Source organism: Hakea prostrata, chromosome 2, assembly GCF_041222555.1.
Source record: "Hakea prostrata isolate BN-2017 chromosome 2, UWA_Hpros_2, whole genome shotgun sequence".
In the NCBI taxonomy this organism is placed as follows: Eukaryota; Viridiplantae; Streptophyta; class Magnoliopsida; order Proteales; family Proteaceae; genus Hakea; species Hakea prostrata.
The window spans coordinates 69,471,167-69,488,707 of NC_142601.1; the positions used below are offsets into that span (position 1 = coordinate 69,471,167).

At 37.7% G+C, this 17,541-nt stretch overlaps 1 protein-coding gene and 1 pseudogene across 2 annotated transcripts; both read right to left on the reverse strand.

Annotated features, from left to right (window-relative positions):
• LOC149026111 (uncharacterized) lies at window positions 1-8,189 on the reverse strand (annotated as a pseudogene). The gene is made up of 5 exons (XR_016171817.1): window positions 6,962-8,189; window positions 6,792-6,872; window positions 2,097-2,199; window positions 1,279-1,353; window positions 1-1,189 (listed from the first exon to the last, which is right to left on the reverse strand). The product of XR_016171817.1 is annotated as an uncharacterized LOC149026111 (transcript).
• A 99-nt stretch (window positions 8,190-8,288) lies between these two features.
• On the reverse strand, window positions 8,289-14,638 carry LOC149026112 (eukaryotic translation initiation factor 4E-1-like). Its single transcript, XM_089146355.1, has 6 exons — window positions 14,534-14,638; window positions 13,558-14,085; window positions 11,591-11,756; window positions 11,256-11,381; window positions 9,051-9,116; window positions 8,289-8,959 (listed from the first exon to the last, which is right to left on the reverse strand). The coding sequence occupies exons 2-6, from the start codon at window positions 13,833-13,835 to the stop codon at window positions 8,909-8,911; spliced, it is 687 nt and encodes a 228-aa protein (XP_089002481.1). The 5' UTR covers window positions 13,836-14,085; window positions 14,534-14,638; the 3' UTR covers window positions 8,289-8,908.
• Window positions 14,639-17,541: the final 2,903 nt, after the last annotated feature.

The following is a 17,541-nucleotide window of genomic DNA, read 5'->3' on the forward strand; positions in this document are numbered from 1 at the left end:
GAATGGTTTTAATTTACTTTTTATATAAGTAAACGAACAATGAGTATGAGTTCTTACGAAAAGACCAAGGCATTAAAGTGGGCTAGAGGACTTGGCATGGGAGAGTTTTCATCTCCAGTGGACATGCAGGTCTTGTCCTTGGCCACCCAATGCGTACTCCTTCAAGGCTTCAACTCTTAAGATCCACTCCACTTATTGTCTCTCTTCTTTAGAGGTATTGCATCAAAAAGTTCTAAAAAGAAAGGAGAAGATTTTATGATTTAGAGCGTCCATGGTATTAGATCTGTCATCATGTATTGATAAAACATGTATGGGATATGATATACCTACTTAAAATGAAATGACAAAAACATTTCTCACCCATCTTTATCAGGTGTTATCTTGACATGGACGATGAACTTCTATCACCGTACAATGTACAAGTTAATCACTAAGCGGCTGAACCGTTGGACCACCACCATTTACTAACATCCCATAAAAACAGAGATGACGATTCAACCAGCATTACCTTCACCTTCGTCCTCTTCCCATCAGTAACCCATGGAGGCTAGTTAAAAAAAATTGGGAGAAAACTCTGATACGCAACTACTGCACTAAGAATGAAGCCTTACTGTGACAGCATAGCATAATTAATGCAATAAAAATTTATAGTTCTAGAACCTGTTGGCACTCAAAAAGAGTGTACAAAACCCTGCAACAAGAGAAACCCAATACAGCATCTGGGACCAAATGAATAATCCAGGAAACAGATCAAAAAATTGCTTCAGATGATCAATAGAAAAAGTTTCTCATCGTCCATTGATCTTTTAGTCACACTAAATTTCCTTTTCACAGCAAACAATGTTTAAGCATATATTGAGAGAAAATAGAATACAGTCCGCTTTGGTTTATAGTTCCTCCAGCAACAATCTTCCTGAGATACCAGTTTAATGGTAGATCCTTTGCCTGCCCTTTTGTCCACTTCATGCAACTTTTAAGAAGGCAGGGGTTGCTGCTGAACACTTAAATGGAGAACTCCACAACAAGAAAAGCAAATGGAATCTTGCTAATCAGAGATGTAGGGTTTCACTTATGCCGCAACTGCTTCCTTTTCTGGCTTCTCAAGTACAGCCTTCTCTGGTTTCTCAACTTTTGCCTTTTGTGGTTTCTGAATTCCCTCAATGTCAGTAATTCTAAGCCTCGTCAATTCCTGGAAGGGAACTCGTAAGCTTCATGAAAACAAGAATCTAACCAAATGGCAAGAAAATTCACAAGCTAATGGGTAGATCTTTGACTTACTTGGCGATGCCCCTTGGTCTGACAATAATTCTTTCTTCTCTTTTTCTTAAATATAATTACCTTGGCATCCAATGCCTGAAAAACAGATGGTTTACAGATCAAAATGGATCTTCAGAAAAATGGCATGGCTCATGCAATTCCATGCACTAGACAGATCTAATTAAAGGGCAGGGAAAGCGACAAACCTCAGTAAGTTAGACTCGTTATGAACTCATGAAAAGAAGATGAAAACAAAGGAACATAGAGCCATAGAGGCTGATTTCCCAACCTGCAGGTCAGACATAAAAAATCAAATTCTTTTCCTTACGAGGGCAAGTAGATCACAGATGAGTGAACAGACCCTAGCCATAAGGAATATCCAGTTAAACAGGCAACCTAGATTGCAGCACCTTTGTCACATTCCATTATATAATTTGAGATGCAGATGGAACAAATTTAATTGTTTCTAATTAATTGAAGTGTAAATCAAAATTTCCACCCCAATACCCCCATCTTTTGGTCTTCTCTTTCCTTTTCACTTTTCTCCTTTTTTTCCCGCGGGGGACCAGGACAGTGGTACGTTCCCAAACTTTCACCAAACCGATAAGCTGCCATCTTCCCTAACTCGTGGAAATCATATTGCATTGCCTAAAATAACTCTCTACCAAATGGGAGCATTTAATGTTAATTAACTAATTACTTTGCAGTGCATTCAATTATTTTATGAAGCTTGATTAACTTTTGATAGCTTTCATGAGCGCATGCTCTTTTTACAAAAATTATAATGGACAAGGATTGCAAGCAATCTCCACAAAAGGAAACAAATCCATGCTTCTTACATGCTCTTCAAACAACTGCATGAACAGCTGCCTCTGGCAACATAGGCCTGCCTATGATTGTTTGGGTCCGTGATCCAAGCATAAGAACCCTGTCCAGAATCAACTGCAACCGGAAAAGTCAGGAAAGCATGGCAGTGTGCACAAACATATAGAAGGGAAAGGATCATGGCACAAGCTAGAAAATAAAGCAACAAATGTATAAGAAATGTTAAAACCAAATGTTGGCTACTCAGTTTTAAAATCCGCAAGTGTGCAGATGAATCAACCATAGCTAGGCCAATATACAACAAGGTAATATCAACCGTAATAAATCCATGGACATGATTTGGAAAGCCATCTTTCTTGATGTTTCCAGATTACAGTTACTCCCCCATCCCCCTGTTGCAGACACCCCAAGGAACAAGCTTATTGTTCATATCTGGGGTTTAGGTTCTACTTAGGTGCCTTCCCCTTGAAGACTTGCTCCCTCCCCCACCCACCTCTTCCAATGTGACATTGTTTCTTTCCCCTTCGGTGTTTCGGCAATGAAATTATTAATTCATCCAGGGAAGAAGAAAAAAAATCAGCTGTAAGATGAAGATAACGATATACCAATACACAAATGCTAGTTATATTTGTTATCATTGACATTCTAACTATAATGAAAAAAGTGAAGGGTTAATCAATGCATTGACAAGTTAAACTAGTTATAGCTAGGTCCTGCTTCATGGAAATTTGGAAATTATAAGCTTTTCATGTGAGCGACACTTCTTCTATGCCATATAAGAAGAGCATAGAGATGTTTCAGGCAATAAACCCTTTTGCAGCAATTAGCAATTGCATTATGGTCATATTGGTCAAAGCAAAAAGGCAATTTGTTCAAGGTCAAAAGCAATTGTATGTCTTTTTCAAAGCCAAAAACCATCTGCTTTGGCTAATGAATCATCACTTTAGCATCCTAGGGGACACCTTGGTATGCCTTAAACCAAAGGAACTAACTTATTTTTCTCCTAATCTTTTTAGGAAACTGATTTCTACATACTCTTGAGTAAATGTTTTTCTCTTCCGATCCTTTTTCCCCCGCCCTATCGTCTTCCACATACACCCACCCTTTTTTTCCGATTTCTCCTTTCCCCTAGCCCCATCGTTTTATGTCATCATGTCATGAATTGTAAATCTAGGATTCAAGTTGTTAACAGCCTTTTTTTCCCCATAACATTTTAATTCTGTTTTTATGTCATCAAGTTGTGAATATAAATCTGTGATATCAGTGATTAAAGTCTTTCACAGCCTTCTTTCCCTTATATTTCATAATTATGTTTTAAATGCCATCATGTTGGAAGTTGTGAACCTATTAAACTATAAGTAATTACTAAATAATATTTAAATGCAATTCATACCACTTAGGGGATTGCTCAGGAGATGCTTAAGAGCTGAATGCCTAGTGCCTTGACAGCTATGATTACTGATGCATCCCAAAATATCAGACTCTTTTGCAAGTTTAAGGAGTGGGGAGATGAAGAAGCAAGCAAGGATCCAAGAAAGAACAAGATATGGATGCAGAACCAATCAAGAAAGAGTTCAAATGAAACAAACTCAGTAACAACGAAACAGTTGTCAGGAGCCCAAAGCCAGAACTGCACCTTCTGACCCAATGGAACCACTATTCGGTGTTCACTAAGGTATTAGGGTACGGGTGAGGTGCACTGAAGGTATCCTGAGCTTCAAAATTTTGGCATCTGAAGTGCATCAACTTTGTGCCCAACATATCCAAAACAGTTAGGGTTCACTCTTGCATGCAGTTGGCTCTTGCTTCTTTATCTTCCGAAGACCAAGAGAAATCTGTCTTCCAAGATCACTCTAGTTTCATCTGCCACCTGTGGCATATATCCTAATTTTCTTGAAGGTTCAAAATTTTATAGATCAGAAAGCCTGATCTCTGTTCTCAGGAAGGACATGCAACATTAGATATGGAACATGGATTGCAAACCGATTAATGACAGGGAAACCCACTTTGTTTACTCCATTATGCAAGGCTTCAGAATCAAGACAGGAAACTTACTTCTCAAGATAACACCAAACCTAGCCTCTCCCTCAGTTTTTCCACCTCCATGTACACTGACTGCTTGTTTGCTCTCTCCTCTACCTTCCTACTCTGAGCCTGAAACCAAAATTGTCCTTGTATCTAGGAAATTAAATTGTTGCCCTCACCATCCAGTTTGAAGGCTGCATATTATATGAGATTTAAGCTGTGCCTAGTACCCTTACCCAAAAAAAAGAAGAAGCTGTGTTTCTAGTATACCTACAGGGCCTACTGCCGTTTAACATTTGAGACCCTCCCTTGTCAAGTATATCTAGGCTGACCCTTCAAAGATCCATTTGGTCAAGATCTTGTATACTATGACCGGAATACAGGATTTGTTCAAGCTGCAATGCCACAGACCCCACTCTCTTTTCTAAATATGTGATTGTGGCCTACTAATCATCAACCAACCTAGGGGAGGTGGTGTCAACCACAGCAGTATCACTTAGCAAGGGAACACTAGTAACTAAGTAGATTGTTAGTTAACGGATCAACCACAGCAGTATCATTTACCATAACTGATGGTACTTTCTTGAGAGAGATCAAGTTCTTTCTTACCAAGCAAAGTACCACCAGAACACAGATATGTCAACAAGAAGGTGGAAGCTGAAAAGACAAGAAGGGGAGAAGGAAGAGAAAATCAAAGGAGATCAGAGTGTATAAGACCTGCATCATGAAGGGGAACAGAGGAAAAGGAACCACAACCCTTCCACACTTGCAGCTCTTAGCAGTAGAGTTGACAGATTTAATTATAGGTATAACAGGAAGCAAGGGGAGGAAAGAGGAAGTCTCCTAACCAAATTCTGTAAGTACAGTAGAATTTGAAAGAAACTCCTGAAGAAATTATGACTACCAATTGACTGGGATAATGCTTATTTAATCATAGTGGACCAAGTAACCAGTAACCGCATCAGGACCCCATGAAAATAACTAACTAAATCTACAAGCACATTTTGAACCCTACCAGCTATCCCACAGGGTGAAATTAGGCTGACGTTCATATCCCAAGAACAATTATAATTAACACGTCACAAAGAATGATGGTATATTCCCAAATATCCAACAGAAAATGTTGAATGATCAGCACCACTTTCCATTTCCAATTATAAGATGAAATTTCTGCAATCCACCTTTTTTTTTTTATAGTAAATAAAAGCTTTATATTAAGATAGAAGTCTATATTGGGTACAGTTAGTGCTGTCCGTTATAGCCAGCATAGCTAAGTTACTAAACAAGTTCTGTAGTGCTGGGGATTTAAATTTGCCAAAGGATGATCTGGGATCTCTTAATAAAACATTAACAAAAAGTGGTGTTATATGTAGTTGCCAATCCACTATTATCTTATGATAGAGAAATGTTGAATATGCTCAGCTCTCTTTTGAGGAGAGTTAATGCACCTAATAGATATAGATTGATTTTGCATAAAACATACTTATCATTGATAACAACTTTGATGATAAATAAAACTTGACAGCATTGGCGAATGTTTAGGCAGCCCACTAAAAATATAAAGGGCAAAGCCAGTGCTAAAGGCTTCCACACAAGCAGAGTCCTGGGGGGCAATTTTCCTACACAGCATTGACCCAACAATTTTTGCTGAGAGGCTTTTGATGCCTTGACCTCAGGCTACAATTGTGCTCCACCAATCATTGCGCCAAGGCCCGTCCCTTTGTGATCACTAATTTGGTTTAAATCATTAACAAAAGCAAGTCAAATGATTCTAAAGTGATTCTTTCATGCAACAGCAAATCGTCAGTACAGTATTTACTTCACTACTGACTATTTACTGATACACAAAAATTTCAGATAATGTGGCAAGTAAAGCTGCAACTTCTAATGCATAGGGATGTGGAATATGTGGAAAGAAAATAATGACAAAGTTCAACCGATGAAGGCTTTTCCTGACCAATTATTCAAAGCATCAACTTAAAGGAGCAACATCAGAATGTGGCATTGGAAGGTTGTATAATGCAACAACCGCACCAAAAGCACAAACTGAGACAGTAACCTAAAGTAAAATTTAAGTAAATCAGGATCCCCCAAAAAGTAGAAGTATGAGAATCAAATAGGGCATAACCACACTTCTCATTCCTTCCCTTCCAAGAGATTGATGCAGTGATTCTTATTATGCAATGGAAAAGAATATAGCGACATCCATCAGATTAACCACACTAGAGACCATTCTATAAAATAAAATAAAAAGTATGGAAAGTAATTCGATTTGAGTGTTCGTCTGGTAGCATGAAGACCTGGTTTTATTTGAAGGGGGGCCATATGCAAATATTGTCCAAGGATAGGACCAACTCAAGCTCCACCAGGCTCACTACATGGCAGGACTTGCACCAGGCAAAGGTCCTTTTTTGGCATCAAGGTAAGCCTTTTATACAGGTAATATTGCAATAAGTTTTTTTGTTTTTTCATTGATTTTAGTGGACATCCCTTGACAAGGTAAACCGTACAAGACGTTGAAGCCTAATATGTGCCTGAACCATGAGAGTGAGAACAATTTCAGAATTGAAATGACAGGTACAATCTTAAACCCCCCGCACCCCCAAAAAAAATGACAGCTACAATCGTATAGACACACTGTAAATGCCAAATACCCATTCAGAATAAATAATAGTGCTACATACCTTGTCATTGACCTCGCAGAATTTCAACCTCTCGGTATAAATAGTATCCCCATCACTCACTTTAAACTGGTGAGAACCAATCTACAGGCAGAGGGAAGAAAAACCAAACCAAATTTTTAGCATGTTTCGCCATATTTAAAATTAGCCAGCAGATGAAACATAGAGCAAACCTGAATAACAGCAAAAGCCTCCTCCCGCAGCTTAAAGGGTCGAGATCTAGAGGATCGAAAACGAGAGGGCCAATCACCTTGTACCCAATAGCGGCGGCTTCCACCTCCTTCTCTTCCAATGAGTAGGATCTACTCAGCGCAATTTGACACCGGGACATTTCCCTCCTGCTCATTATCTCCATCACTAAATTCTCCCATTTCTTCTTCATCCTCGTCCTCATCTTCATCCTCATCCACTTCACCCCCATCATCATCTACATCGTTGTCATCACTCATCAGAACCTCTCCTTCCGATTGAAAAATGCCGAAGAAATCTGGACTGAGTCACAAAAGTGGAACCAAAGTCACGGATGTCATGGAAGTGGGAAGTTGGACCAACCGAAAGAGGTTCCGCTGCTACAAGTGTGGGGAGATGAGGTAAAGTCCTGAGGCTTTGAAGGGAAGCGTTGGGGGATAACAGAGATTGGCAATGGCGAGCGATAGTACTGAGGCATTGCCTATTCGCCATGAATGACCTCTTCTCAGTGGTACCTCTCCCTCAGTTAACCAATTTTCAGCAAAGACGGCTCAGCAGCAATGAGGGTTTTAGATTTTGCAGGGAATTAAGGGCTTGATTGTATGAAAGAAATGAAAAGAAAAAATATTCTTGGTTTTTTTAATTTTCTCAAAGGACTTAAGGGCAAAACCCACCAACACCTCACAAAGAAGATGTCAAAAATTTTGAGAACCGGAGCTACTCCCATATATATAAGCACTCCCCTTTTAAGATGAGGTCTAGGTCTTCTATCATGAAAAGTAGAGGTTTATGCTTTTTAGTATTTTTTTTTTTTTTTCATTTATCTTAGGAAGGGAACTCACTTCTGATTTTCCTTATCATAATTTAGACCTAAATCCCCTTCCTAATTTGTGACGGGATGACATAACGAAAGTACAGACCTCCAGTAAAAAAACTCAAAGATCAGTCGAGACAAGGTCTTCTATATCACTGTAGTTGATCTTTTTTCTTTTTTCTTTTCTAGGAGGGCTCAATTAAAATGTATGATACCATGCCATATTATGAGAAAGTATTGGCTCTTGGTTTATTAAAGATGTTAAGGATCATATTCTCATCAACAATTTTCAAACCAAAATCATGTTTCGTTATCCTCCCTTCTGTTTCTCCTTCCTCTTCATCTTCCACTTTCCAAATTGTTGCAACAACAAAGTATGCAAAGGGGTTATATACTTATATATACCATATTCTCATCGAACTATTGTACTGGAGACCAAGTGATCCCAAGGTCACTCTCATGCAATTTAATAGTCCCTTACCCTAGGTTCGAATCTCTTTTTCTCATTTGTTTCAAGCACTAGGGAGTTGTGTTCTCTTTGACTTAGGCATGAGATTGCTACCGACTTCTATGAATTATACTAAGTCTCCAATGGGGCTACATTGACGAGACTAATGCTTGGACTAGCAGTTCACTTGACTGATGCTTGTATATCTCGCAGCATGGAAGCAGCTGTCGAGAGTTAAACCAGCCAATTCCAGGCCCACCTCTACAGCACACCGAATGGGAATACAGCCCTGGTTAGGGGCCCCTATGGCCCTATCTATCAGGTAGGAAATCTCATCTTCACATTTATTGTTAGCACCTCCTCTTCTTCCTTATTTTGGGAGGGGGTAAGGTGGGGTGGGGAGAGGGAAGGAGTAATGACATGACACTTCAAACCTATATACAAAATATTGGTGCAAACTCATTGTCACTAGAACAGAGGAATTCCTACCTACTGCCAATGAAATTAGTTCCAGAACCAAAAACTAAAAAGAAAAAGAGAGTTCTTAATTGCAAATTCGCTTATACCAGAGAAAATGCAAGCAAAGCCCTAAAAGACAAATCTACAAAGTATAGGCTGATTAGCTAACTTTCTGTATTTGCTTGGTCCTCAGAGTAGAATGGCTTCTACTCATACAGTAAAGCGACTTTTTGCCATCCTGTCATGCTTCTTCGCGTCATCCTGAAATTAGGCATTCAACAAATCATTACCCATTCAATTTTCAGTGCAACAGAAATGCATGTGTCAACACATTAAAATTGTGGGATCTTACATGACAGATGAAGCCTATATTGTCATTGTAATCAAGAAACTCCTTCCACTGCTTCCCAATGCTAATCTGCAAATAAAAAGGCAGGCCATAAGATCAGAATAATGCAATCATTACAGACAAGCCACAAGCAATATTGAATCAGTCAGGGTAACAATGACCTTAAGCGCCGACTTGTTAGCCATAAAAAACACTACGCAAATTATTTCCCAATCAAATGATGTTTAAATAAAGGAAAATGACTCTCCAGACTTTTTGTAAATAAATAAAGTACTTGCTGCAGGAAAAAGTAATTGAGCATTTCCCTAGAAGGGCAGCAGAAACACAGAGAAATATACTGATGCAGCAGCAGTGTACAACAACAGCAACAATAAACCTTGTCCCAACTAAATGGGGTTGGCTGCAGTGTAGAAAACCGAAATAGAAGTGCATCATCAAATACAAACATCCAAAAAATTGAAGCATGTACTCGAGTTATCATACTATCATCACTCTGGTCAAAACATTCAATGAACAAGTACATATACAATGGCAACCTGATAAGTGATAATCAAGGGGGGAAATTATGACTAGTCCAAATGATCTTTAATTATGAAGTAGCCAATAAAATCTAGTCTAGCACCCGCATATCCATTGCATGACACCAAAACTTTATCCACCGGGGATTTTCAATGTTCTTGTTCACACACCTTGGAAAGGCCTCAGACTGACAGGATATTATGATAGCGCAATGTCAAGGGAATAACTCTTGATGCAGCATATCAACAAATGCTATGTTAGTGATGGAAACAACATTCCAAAGACAGGAAAGTCCTAGAGGACACTTAAAAGCTACATTTTATACTAACTGGGTAAAACACTTGTAGTCAAGCACTAGTCCAAAGGACAATAAATCAGACTGCTACGGGTCAGCGCAGAGTGGATATCACACGAGTTAAGCAAGCTGGCAGTATAGTTGAACCAACCTCAACATCCCTCAGATGTTATACTCCCCATCCCAGCCAGAGCCAAACTCAAAATCAAAATGCTCAAAGCCCACAACTAGCTGGGTCATGGGTAGCTCAGGGAGAACTGGGCTTAGGTTTCTGGTGTTTGCAACATATTATGGTACCCTGGGTTCAACCTCAGCAAAGAAATAACATTATATTATATGTAAATTCCAGGTTGCATATGCTAGGGGGGAAACCATCTTCAAAACCATGCATCTCATATCACAACCTAAATTAACAGTAAATATTCTGTAAAACATAACCCAAACACACAAAAGCTAGAAATGAACCATACCAATCATAAACCAAACAGAAAGCAGCTAGATTGCCCAAAAGAGAATCAATTTCATAAGGATCAGACAACACTAAAGACATCCTAAGGATTAAAAAAAATCCAGTGCTGACCAATCTTGACTAGTTAGAAATTGAAATTTGGTAGAAACCAGGTCCAAAACAGGTATTTTTGGGTAAAACTCAACATCTGAATGCTGCTCAAAACTGCTGAAACTACAGAAACTGGTTTGGTTGAAATTGGAGTACATGGTCATATTGTGTCCAACTTGGAAACCAAGATATCTCAGTTGAAACCACTAGTTGGACTCTAGGAAAAAAGTTGAATTGCATTACAAGCTCATTTAAAAGAAACAAAATCTAATTAGAAACTAGACAAACTAGGAAATTAATAAAATAAGGGAGAGAGACAGGCACACCACCTATATGTGATATGCTAGCATGCAGCGCCAAGGTGGGCATGGGATTGAAGGAAGATATAGAAGGACAGGGCAGAGGAGAAGGAGGAGGAGAGAGGCCTGGTTCAGGTTGGCCCCTCAACAAATCAGCCAACTCAAGAAATTGCTCCTGCATCATTTTTTTGTTTGAATTTGACCAGTTAAATTGGTGAAGAGCCTTTTATAATATGGATATGCTCAAATGTTTGATTAATTTTATTGCAAAATGATAAGGTGTGAAATTGTGCAGGCGCCAGGCAGCTTGTAAATTTCATCAACACTATAAATGTTATCATCCCACCCAATAAAAAACTATTGATTGTATCTATAGACACCATCCAATTCAAAAATGCTACCAACTAAGAAAGGTGTTTTCTGTTATCATTCAACTAAAACTATATCATATTAATCCAAAAGATAAGATAGAGAAACTAAAAAATATTTGATAGAGCATCTATGAATCCAATACCACTAAAAAGTAATTAACTTACCTGAGCAGCTTCATGTGAAGCATTCTTAGTCCATAAATAGATCTTGTCATGCTTCCCTCGGACATTAACAACAGCTCCACAGATTTCATCACCATGGTCAAACTGCTCACCAATCATTGCCAGCAACTAGAAAATTTGGCGTAGAAAATAATAAATTATATAGAGATCATGTGACAATCAGATTCCACCACCCACCCACCCCCTCTAATAAGAAGCAACTCCTATCAAAAAACGAATCAGAAAGGAAGTACAAGTCCATATGGAATGTCTGAAGCCACCCATAACAGAAAAAAGAAGGAAAAAAAACAAGAACTTTACTAAAAGCAGAAGTATACTGTGTACAACCATGACGTATCAGACTTCCCTCTAGGAAAGGTTATTGTCCATCTCCCACCATTAGCACAAATAGGGTCCTCCCATTTTGGCTCTATCTTGTGCTTGAAACAGTAAAAGTCTGCTCCCACACCGAACTTGCTTGGATGATGAATATTATTGTAAAGGCTGAAAGCAAAATAAATGAAATAAATTTGTCACGACTATAAAAATGAAAACCTAAAATTGGAAGAAAGACATTGTTTGTTGGAAAGTGAGATATTTCAGCAATCTTCGCCAGTGCAGAAAATTAAGTTACCAAAGAAGCTATTGCAAAGTCAGCAGGAAAAAACTGGGAGCCCAAAGTGTTCAATCTCTACATAATGCAGATCAAATACAAATAAATGATCTACACCCATGTGGACTGGCCATCTTGTCGTAATTGGTCCATAGATCAATTGATATGCATTTTATAATGAACAAATCTGGGTTGCCATGACTTCTGGAGATTCTTCATTTTGTGACAGAGTAGCTAAGCTTGTGTTTAGCACTTCCATTTACCACATCTAGTTCAAATGCACTCTCAAAAGTTGTATCTACAACTCTAGCTCTTTTTAGTAGAATAGGAAACTCATCTTTTTTCTTTTCTTTTTTTTTCTTTTTTTAATAATGTCAAAAGAGAGCTTCTGAGTGCCCTTCATATGTGTTGACTCCCCCCACACCTCTCCAACAACAACTAAAGAAAAAAAGATCAGGTAATTGTTTCAGGGCAGAACTTTAAAGATCGAGATTCTTCTTATCAAACAAAGAAGCACCATGTGCACCATGCTTAAACAGGTTAATCCTCTACGGCAGTCAACAGAACTAATCTACATATATGTTGACTCCCCCCACACCTCTCCAACAACAACAACAACCAGAAAAAGATCAGGTAATTGTTTCAGGGCAGAACTTTAAAGATCAAGATTCATCTTATCAAACAACAAAGCACCATGTGCACCATGCTTAAACAGGTTAATCCTAGTATCCTACAGCAGTCAACAGAATTAATCTACCAAATGTATGGGGATACTCCTTCATTTGAAAATTCTTCGTAGTTCTGCAAGGGGACATGTATTTGAAATATGAAATAAAATTTTGTTGTCTCAACTCTTAACTCAGTTAAAATAACACACTCACACATAGGGGCAGCCCCCTTATGACCACATACGAATTACCACCAGGTCATCTTCATCATTCATCCACCTAAGGCTTTCCCTCCGAATTCACTAAAATGATGTAATAACATACACGAATACTTCTGTCCTGCTAAGCGTAGCAACAGTAGACAGGTGTTGAATATCCTATCAAGAACTTGCATTAGTTGTAAGGCCACTGACAAACTATGATACGGTTGAATCTTTGAACATCAATCAGACAAAATAGAGCTTCATTACAACTTTTAGCAATTAATTTTCTACTGATCTTGTAAATCTTGACAAAGATGGAAATCAACAACTTATGAAATTCAATATAAAAAAAGGCAGCACATCAGCTCATGTATTATTCCATATAAAAGACCTATAGATCATCCACAACCCAGTTGTGAACCTCTAGATCATTTCGAAACCCAGTTGCAAATACAATTTTCTTAAGAAAATTAGGTTCAATCAATAAAAGCTAGAGAAGAGAGGGGGGATACTAAAACATACCTGCAAGCTCAGGAGGAGGAAAAAATAGAAAATAAATAAATTAATAAATAACTGATTGATTTGATACCTAGCTGAGTCTTAAATTAGTTCCTAATCCTACTATCAATTCTTGAAAAATAATTCTAGCGATTTTTCTTGATCATGAAATGATTACCGAACATTTCTTCCTCACAAAGAACCTACAATTTCCTTTCTTCCATAATATTGGGGTCGGCCGGATAAAAAAGGATTGGTATTACGAATGACTTAACCAAAGAAAATAAAAACAATATGGGAGAGAGAAGACGAAAGAAGGGTACCTCCAAAACTCCTCAACGGTGGAAAAAGTGTGGACGGGACGAATTGAGGCACCCCAGGAAGTCTGCTTGGATTTGGATGAAGGATTGTCGAACCAGAAAGTCCATGAATTCTCCAAAGGGTGACTTTGCGGTGCCACCGGCGTCGAAGAAGAATCGTCCCCCACGATCTCTCCTTCCTCGGGTTCTTCCCCACCAGCACCACCACCTACCCCATCATTCTCTTCTTCTGCAGCTTTGGAACCTAGTCCAGCTTTCAAGTTCTCTGATTCCTCCGTCATCTTCTCAGCTTCTTCTTCTTTCTTCTTCTTTCTTCTTCTTCCTTCTTCTTCCTTCTTCTTCTTTCTTCTTTAGATTTGTTTTTCCGTTCCAGAAAGCTTAACAAACAGACCACTTTCGAACAACAGACAAAGGAGGAACCCTCTATGGCTTTAGGACTGGTGATATCTAGCTGGCCAAGTCTGGTTCGCAAGGTGCTTTTTATACGGCAACACTTAAAAGAAGGCCCAAATCGTTGGTCATGTTTGGTTTCTTAGGCTCTTTTTGGTATCAATTCTCATTCTCTATTATGCCTATTTAAAATAAATAAGTACAAGAATTCATTTTTGGTCAAGAATGAAAAATGGTTTGGTGAATTTTATCGAAAATAAATTATGAAATGGAAAATAAGTTTGGTGTCAAGATAAAAAATTGTTAAAAATGATAGTAAACAAGTGAGAAAAGAAGGAAAAAGTATGGTTGTTATAAAAGAATGTGTATTGACTATTTTACCCTCATCTTACTTATAGAACTTTAAGTAAACTTACACAAATGAAGATAATGAAATTCTCATCATAATCCATAATTGACAAAAAGTTCATTATGGATTTTGGGGTTTTTCTATTATTTTAAATAAAAATAAAATTCGAATAGATGCCAAACAATTTAAAATAATGAAAATTTCTCATAATTGACAATGATAATTGATTCCAAAAAGAGCCTTAGACCAGCCATTTGTATCTAGTTTGATCGTGAACCAATCCGTTTGGTCTTGGACATGGTTCTAAGCATGGAACGATAGTTCGTTCAATTCAACTGAGCGAAAGAGCGATTTCGGAGATATTTCACCCCAAATAGTAATTAAAAATTCAAAACATATCACATATGTATGAGTTTTGGTTTTTTTTACATAAAATAATAATATGTGAAAACGAAAAGCGATAGTCAAACGATTCAGTTACGTGAAGTTCTGTTTTGTACTTTTAAACAATCATGGTCATGAAGAGCCATGTGACATGAGGCCAAAGCCAAAAGGAGGGTATGATTTACCAATGTTTAATACTTTCATAAATGATTGAGAATGACGGTTGCTTTTTATAGGATCAGATTGAATCTCATCTTCATCTTCTCATCTTCATCTTCACCATGAACGGTAGGGCGAACTCTCACCAGCAGTGGCCGGAAGTCACTGCATCTGCATCTGGATGATAAAGCTTGGCGAGGCTCAGGTAGGCACCCTTCGTCGCCTCCATTCTTCCCCTTGAGCCCCTCCCCCCCCCCCTTCCGCGGCCTGCTGCTGCGGCGGTGCCTCTGGGTGCCGGTAAAAGACATACTACCACCACCAACACCAAAGACAGCACTGATGAAGACCTCCCTCGGATTGACGGAGAGAAAGAAGAGAAAGACTGAAAGAGGCAAACAGTGTTGATTATCCGGCGAGATATCGCCGGATATCGCTAGTTCGGCGATATCCGGCAGATATCGTTTCGCCCTCTTATTTCGTTTCGCCGGTGAGCGAAACCAGCGTTACTTTCCATGGTACTTCTAAGAATAAAAATCGGTTCTACGACTCTAATAGAACCAATTGGGTAGACCGGCTCCCTGCTTTCAAATAGGGCTAGGGATCAAATTGAATCGGTTCAAATGAATCGTCCGACTCCCGTGTACACCTCAGGGACTGGAATATACAATCAGAGTCAACCTAAATGGCAAACTCTTTTTTGCATTTTATCATTTTCGGAGCACCAAAATGTATTTTATCATTCTTCATAAATGAACAAGTTTAATTTTTGTATTAAAAAAATATTTTTACAAAACAACTTTCGTTGGAGACAAAAATGGATTACACTCATATTTAAATTTCATCCTTCAGCTCCTTGCTTCCACATGTTTGACAAAAAATGTTATACAATAGATAATTACTTATCCGCTAGAAAGAAAAAGTTAAGCTTGATTACAACATTATCTTCTATAGTTTTTGAAATTACTAATTTAACATTAGACTTTATTTGAAATTACCAGTGCCCCTAATTAAGGGTGTCAATCGGTACGGTTTCAGACGGTACAATTTTAGTACAAACAAACCCATGCCACTTTTGTTATTAGTTCATTACGATCATAATGAAATTGGGATCAAACAATCGATATAATTTGATATTAATAGAGATAAAGGAAATATAAGAAGAAGAGTGCAAGATGAAACGAAAAATTGAAATAAGGAATTATGGGGAGGGTAAAGATAAAGTGTTTTAATTGTAAAATTACATTTATATCTTTTAATTTGGTATGGTACCAATTCGATACATACCGATGGTTTGAGTACTTAAAACTATAACTGTACCAAAAAAATTTAGTTTTGATATGTACTATACCAAATTTTGAACGGTGCGGTACGATACAGTTTTAGACGATGTGGTTTGGTACAGTTAAACAGTTTCAGTACGCAATTAACACCCTTACCCCTAATATTAAGCTTTGTAAGTTAATTAATGATATGACATGTTTGCATTTTTTTCAAAAACCTCCAAAATAATCATGAGGTTTATTACTATTTATTCATCTCATCAAGATTCAATTATTTAAAATCCAAAATGAGAAGAATATGAGGTCAAAACTTTGATATTTCACATAATTTTTTATAAATGATGGTAATTTCATCATTTGGCTTTTTAATTCTAATAATACAAGACAAAATGAACATTACACATCCAATCTAAACAATCTCTTAACACTGTCAAAAAAGAGGGGCAATACTTTACTAACCTCATGAAAAATAAGGTTTTAGTAATACTTAAACTATGGTATAAGGAGTAACAATAATTATCTTTTTTTTTGTTTTATTTTTAGTTTTATAAACTTTAAGTATGATTTAGTGTATTAGACTTCAAATTTTCATTTTGTCATTTGATGGGCTTTTGCTACATATATATTAACAGCACTTTTTGTCATAAAAATCGTTCTTAAGAACATAAATTATCAAACGCAAATTTGTTTCGTTTCACAACCATTTTATACACATGTTCAACCAGACAGCAAAAATTGTGCTCGTACCACCCTTGTTTGATAAAAAAATCAAAAGCAATTATGGGGAAAAAAAACACCGTTTTATAAGGCCGTTACCAATTGCTTACTTAGAAACTCCCATGGATGAACATCTATTAAGACCAGCTAGAAGAGCCACCAAAAGAGCTCGATGACAATCCTCCTACGACACAACCACCTCCATAGCAATACAGCATTTACAATGAAATGCCCAGCCAGCACATTTCAGCTCCTGCAACTCACACTACATTCCGTAGTAACCATTTCTTGGTCCGATGTAATGGTAATCCCTTCTCGGTATGTCATGGTCATATGGGAAAAGGCATCTCTGTTTTCAGCTTAAATCCTGAGATGATCTGGGATCAAGTTGTAGATTTGGAAGACCAAATGTTATTCCTTGGAAATCAAACTTCATACTTCAATGAATAATTCTACAGGTACTCATGGCACAGAATTTAAAACACTGGGAGTAAAAAAATCATACTTCTACAAATATGAACAACAATTGAGAGTGAAACCAACCAAATTGTTCAAAATATGTAGTGTTTCCCTGGATTTGTCATTTTTTCCAGCATCAGAAGATGGCTAATAAAACTCATCGAGTTCTCTTCTGCTGCACCTTCGTACTGATATTTTTTTGCCCAAAAGATCAACTTCATACTGATATTTATAAAGGGTAAACAGCTA

Bases quoted from the DNA above. Each gene is read 5' to 3' on its own strand.
- LOC149026112 (XM_089146355.1), bottom strand. From the start codon at position 13,835: ATGACGGAGGAATCAGAGAACTTGAAAGCTGGACTAGGTTCCAAAGCT. The intron at 11,382-11,590 runs GTATACTTCTGC...CAAATTTTCTAG, and splicing joins ATACGTCATGGTTGTACACA to TTGCTGGCAATGATTGGTGA. The intron at 8,960-9,050 runs GTAAGATCCCAC...GCCTAATTTCAG, and splicing joins ATATAGGCTTCATCTGTCAT to GATGACGCGAAGAAGCATGA.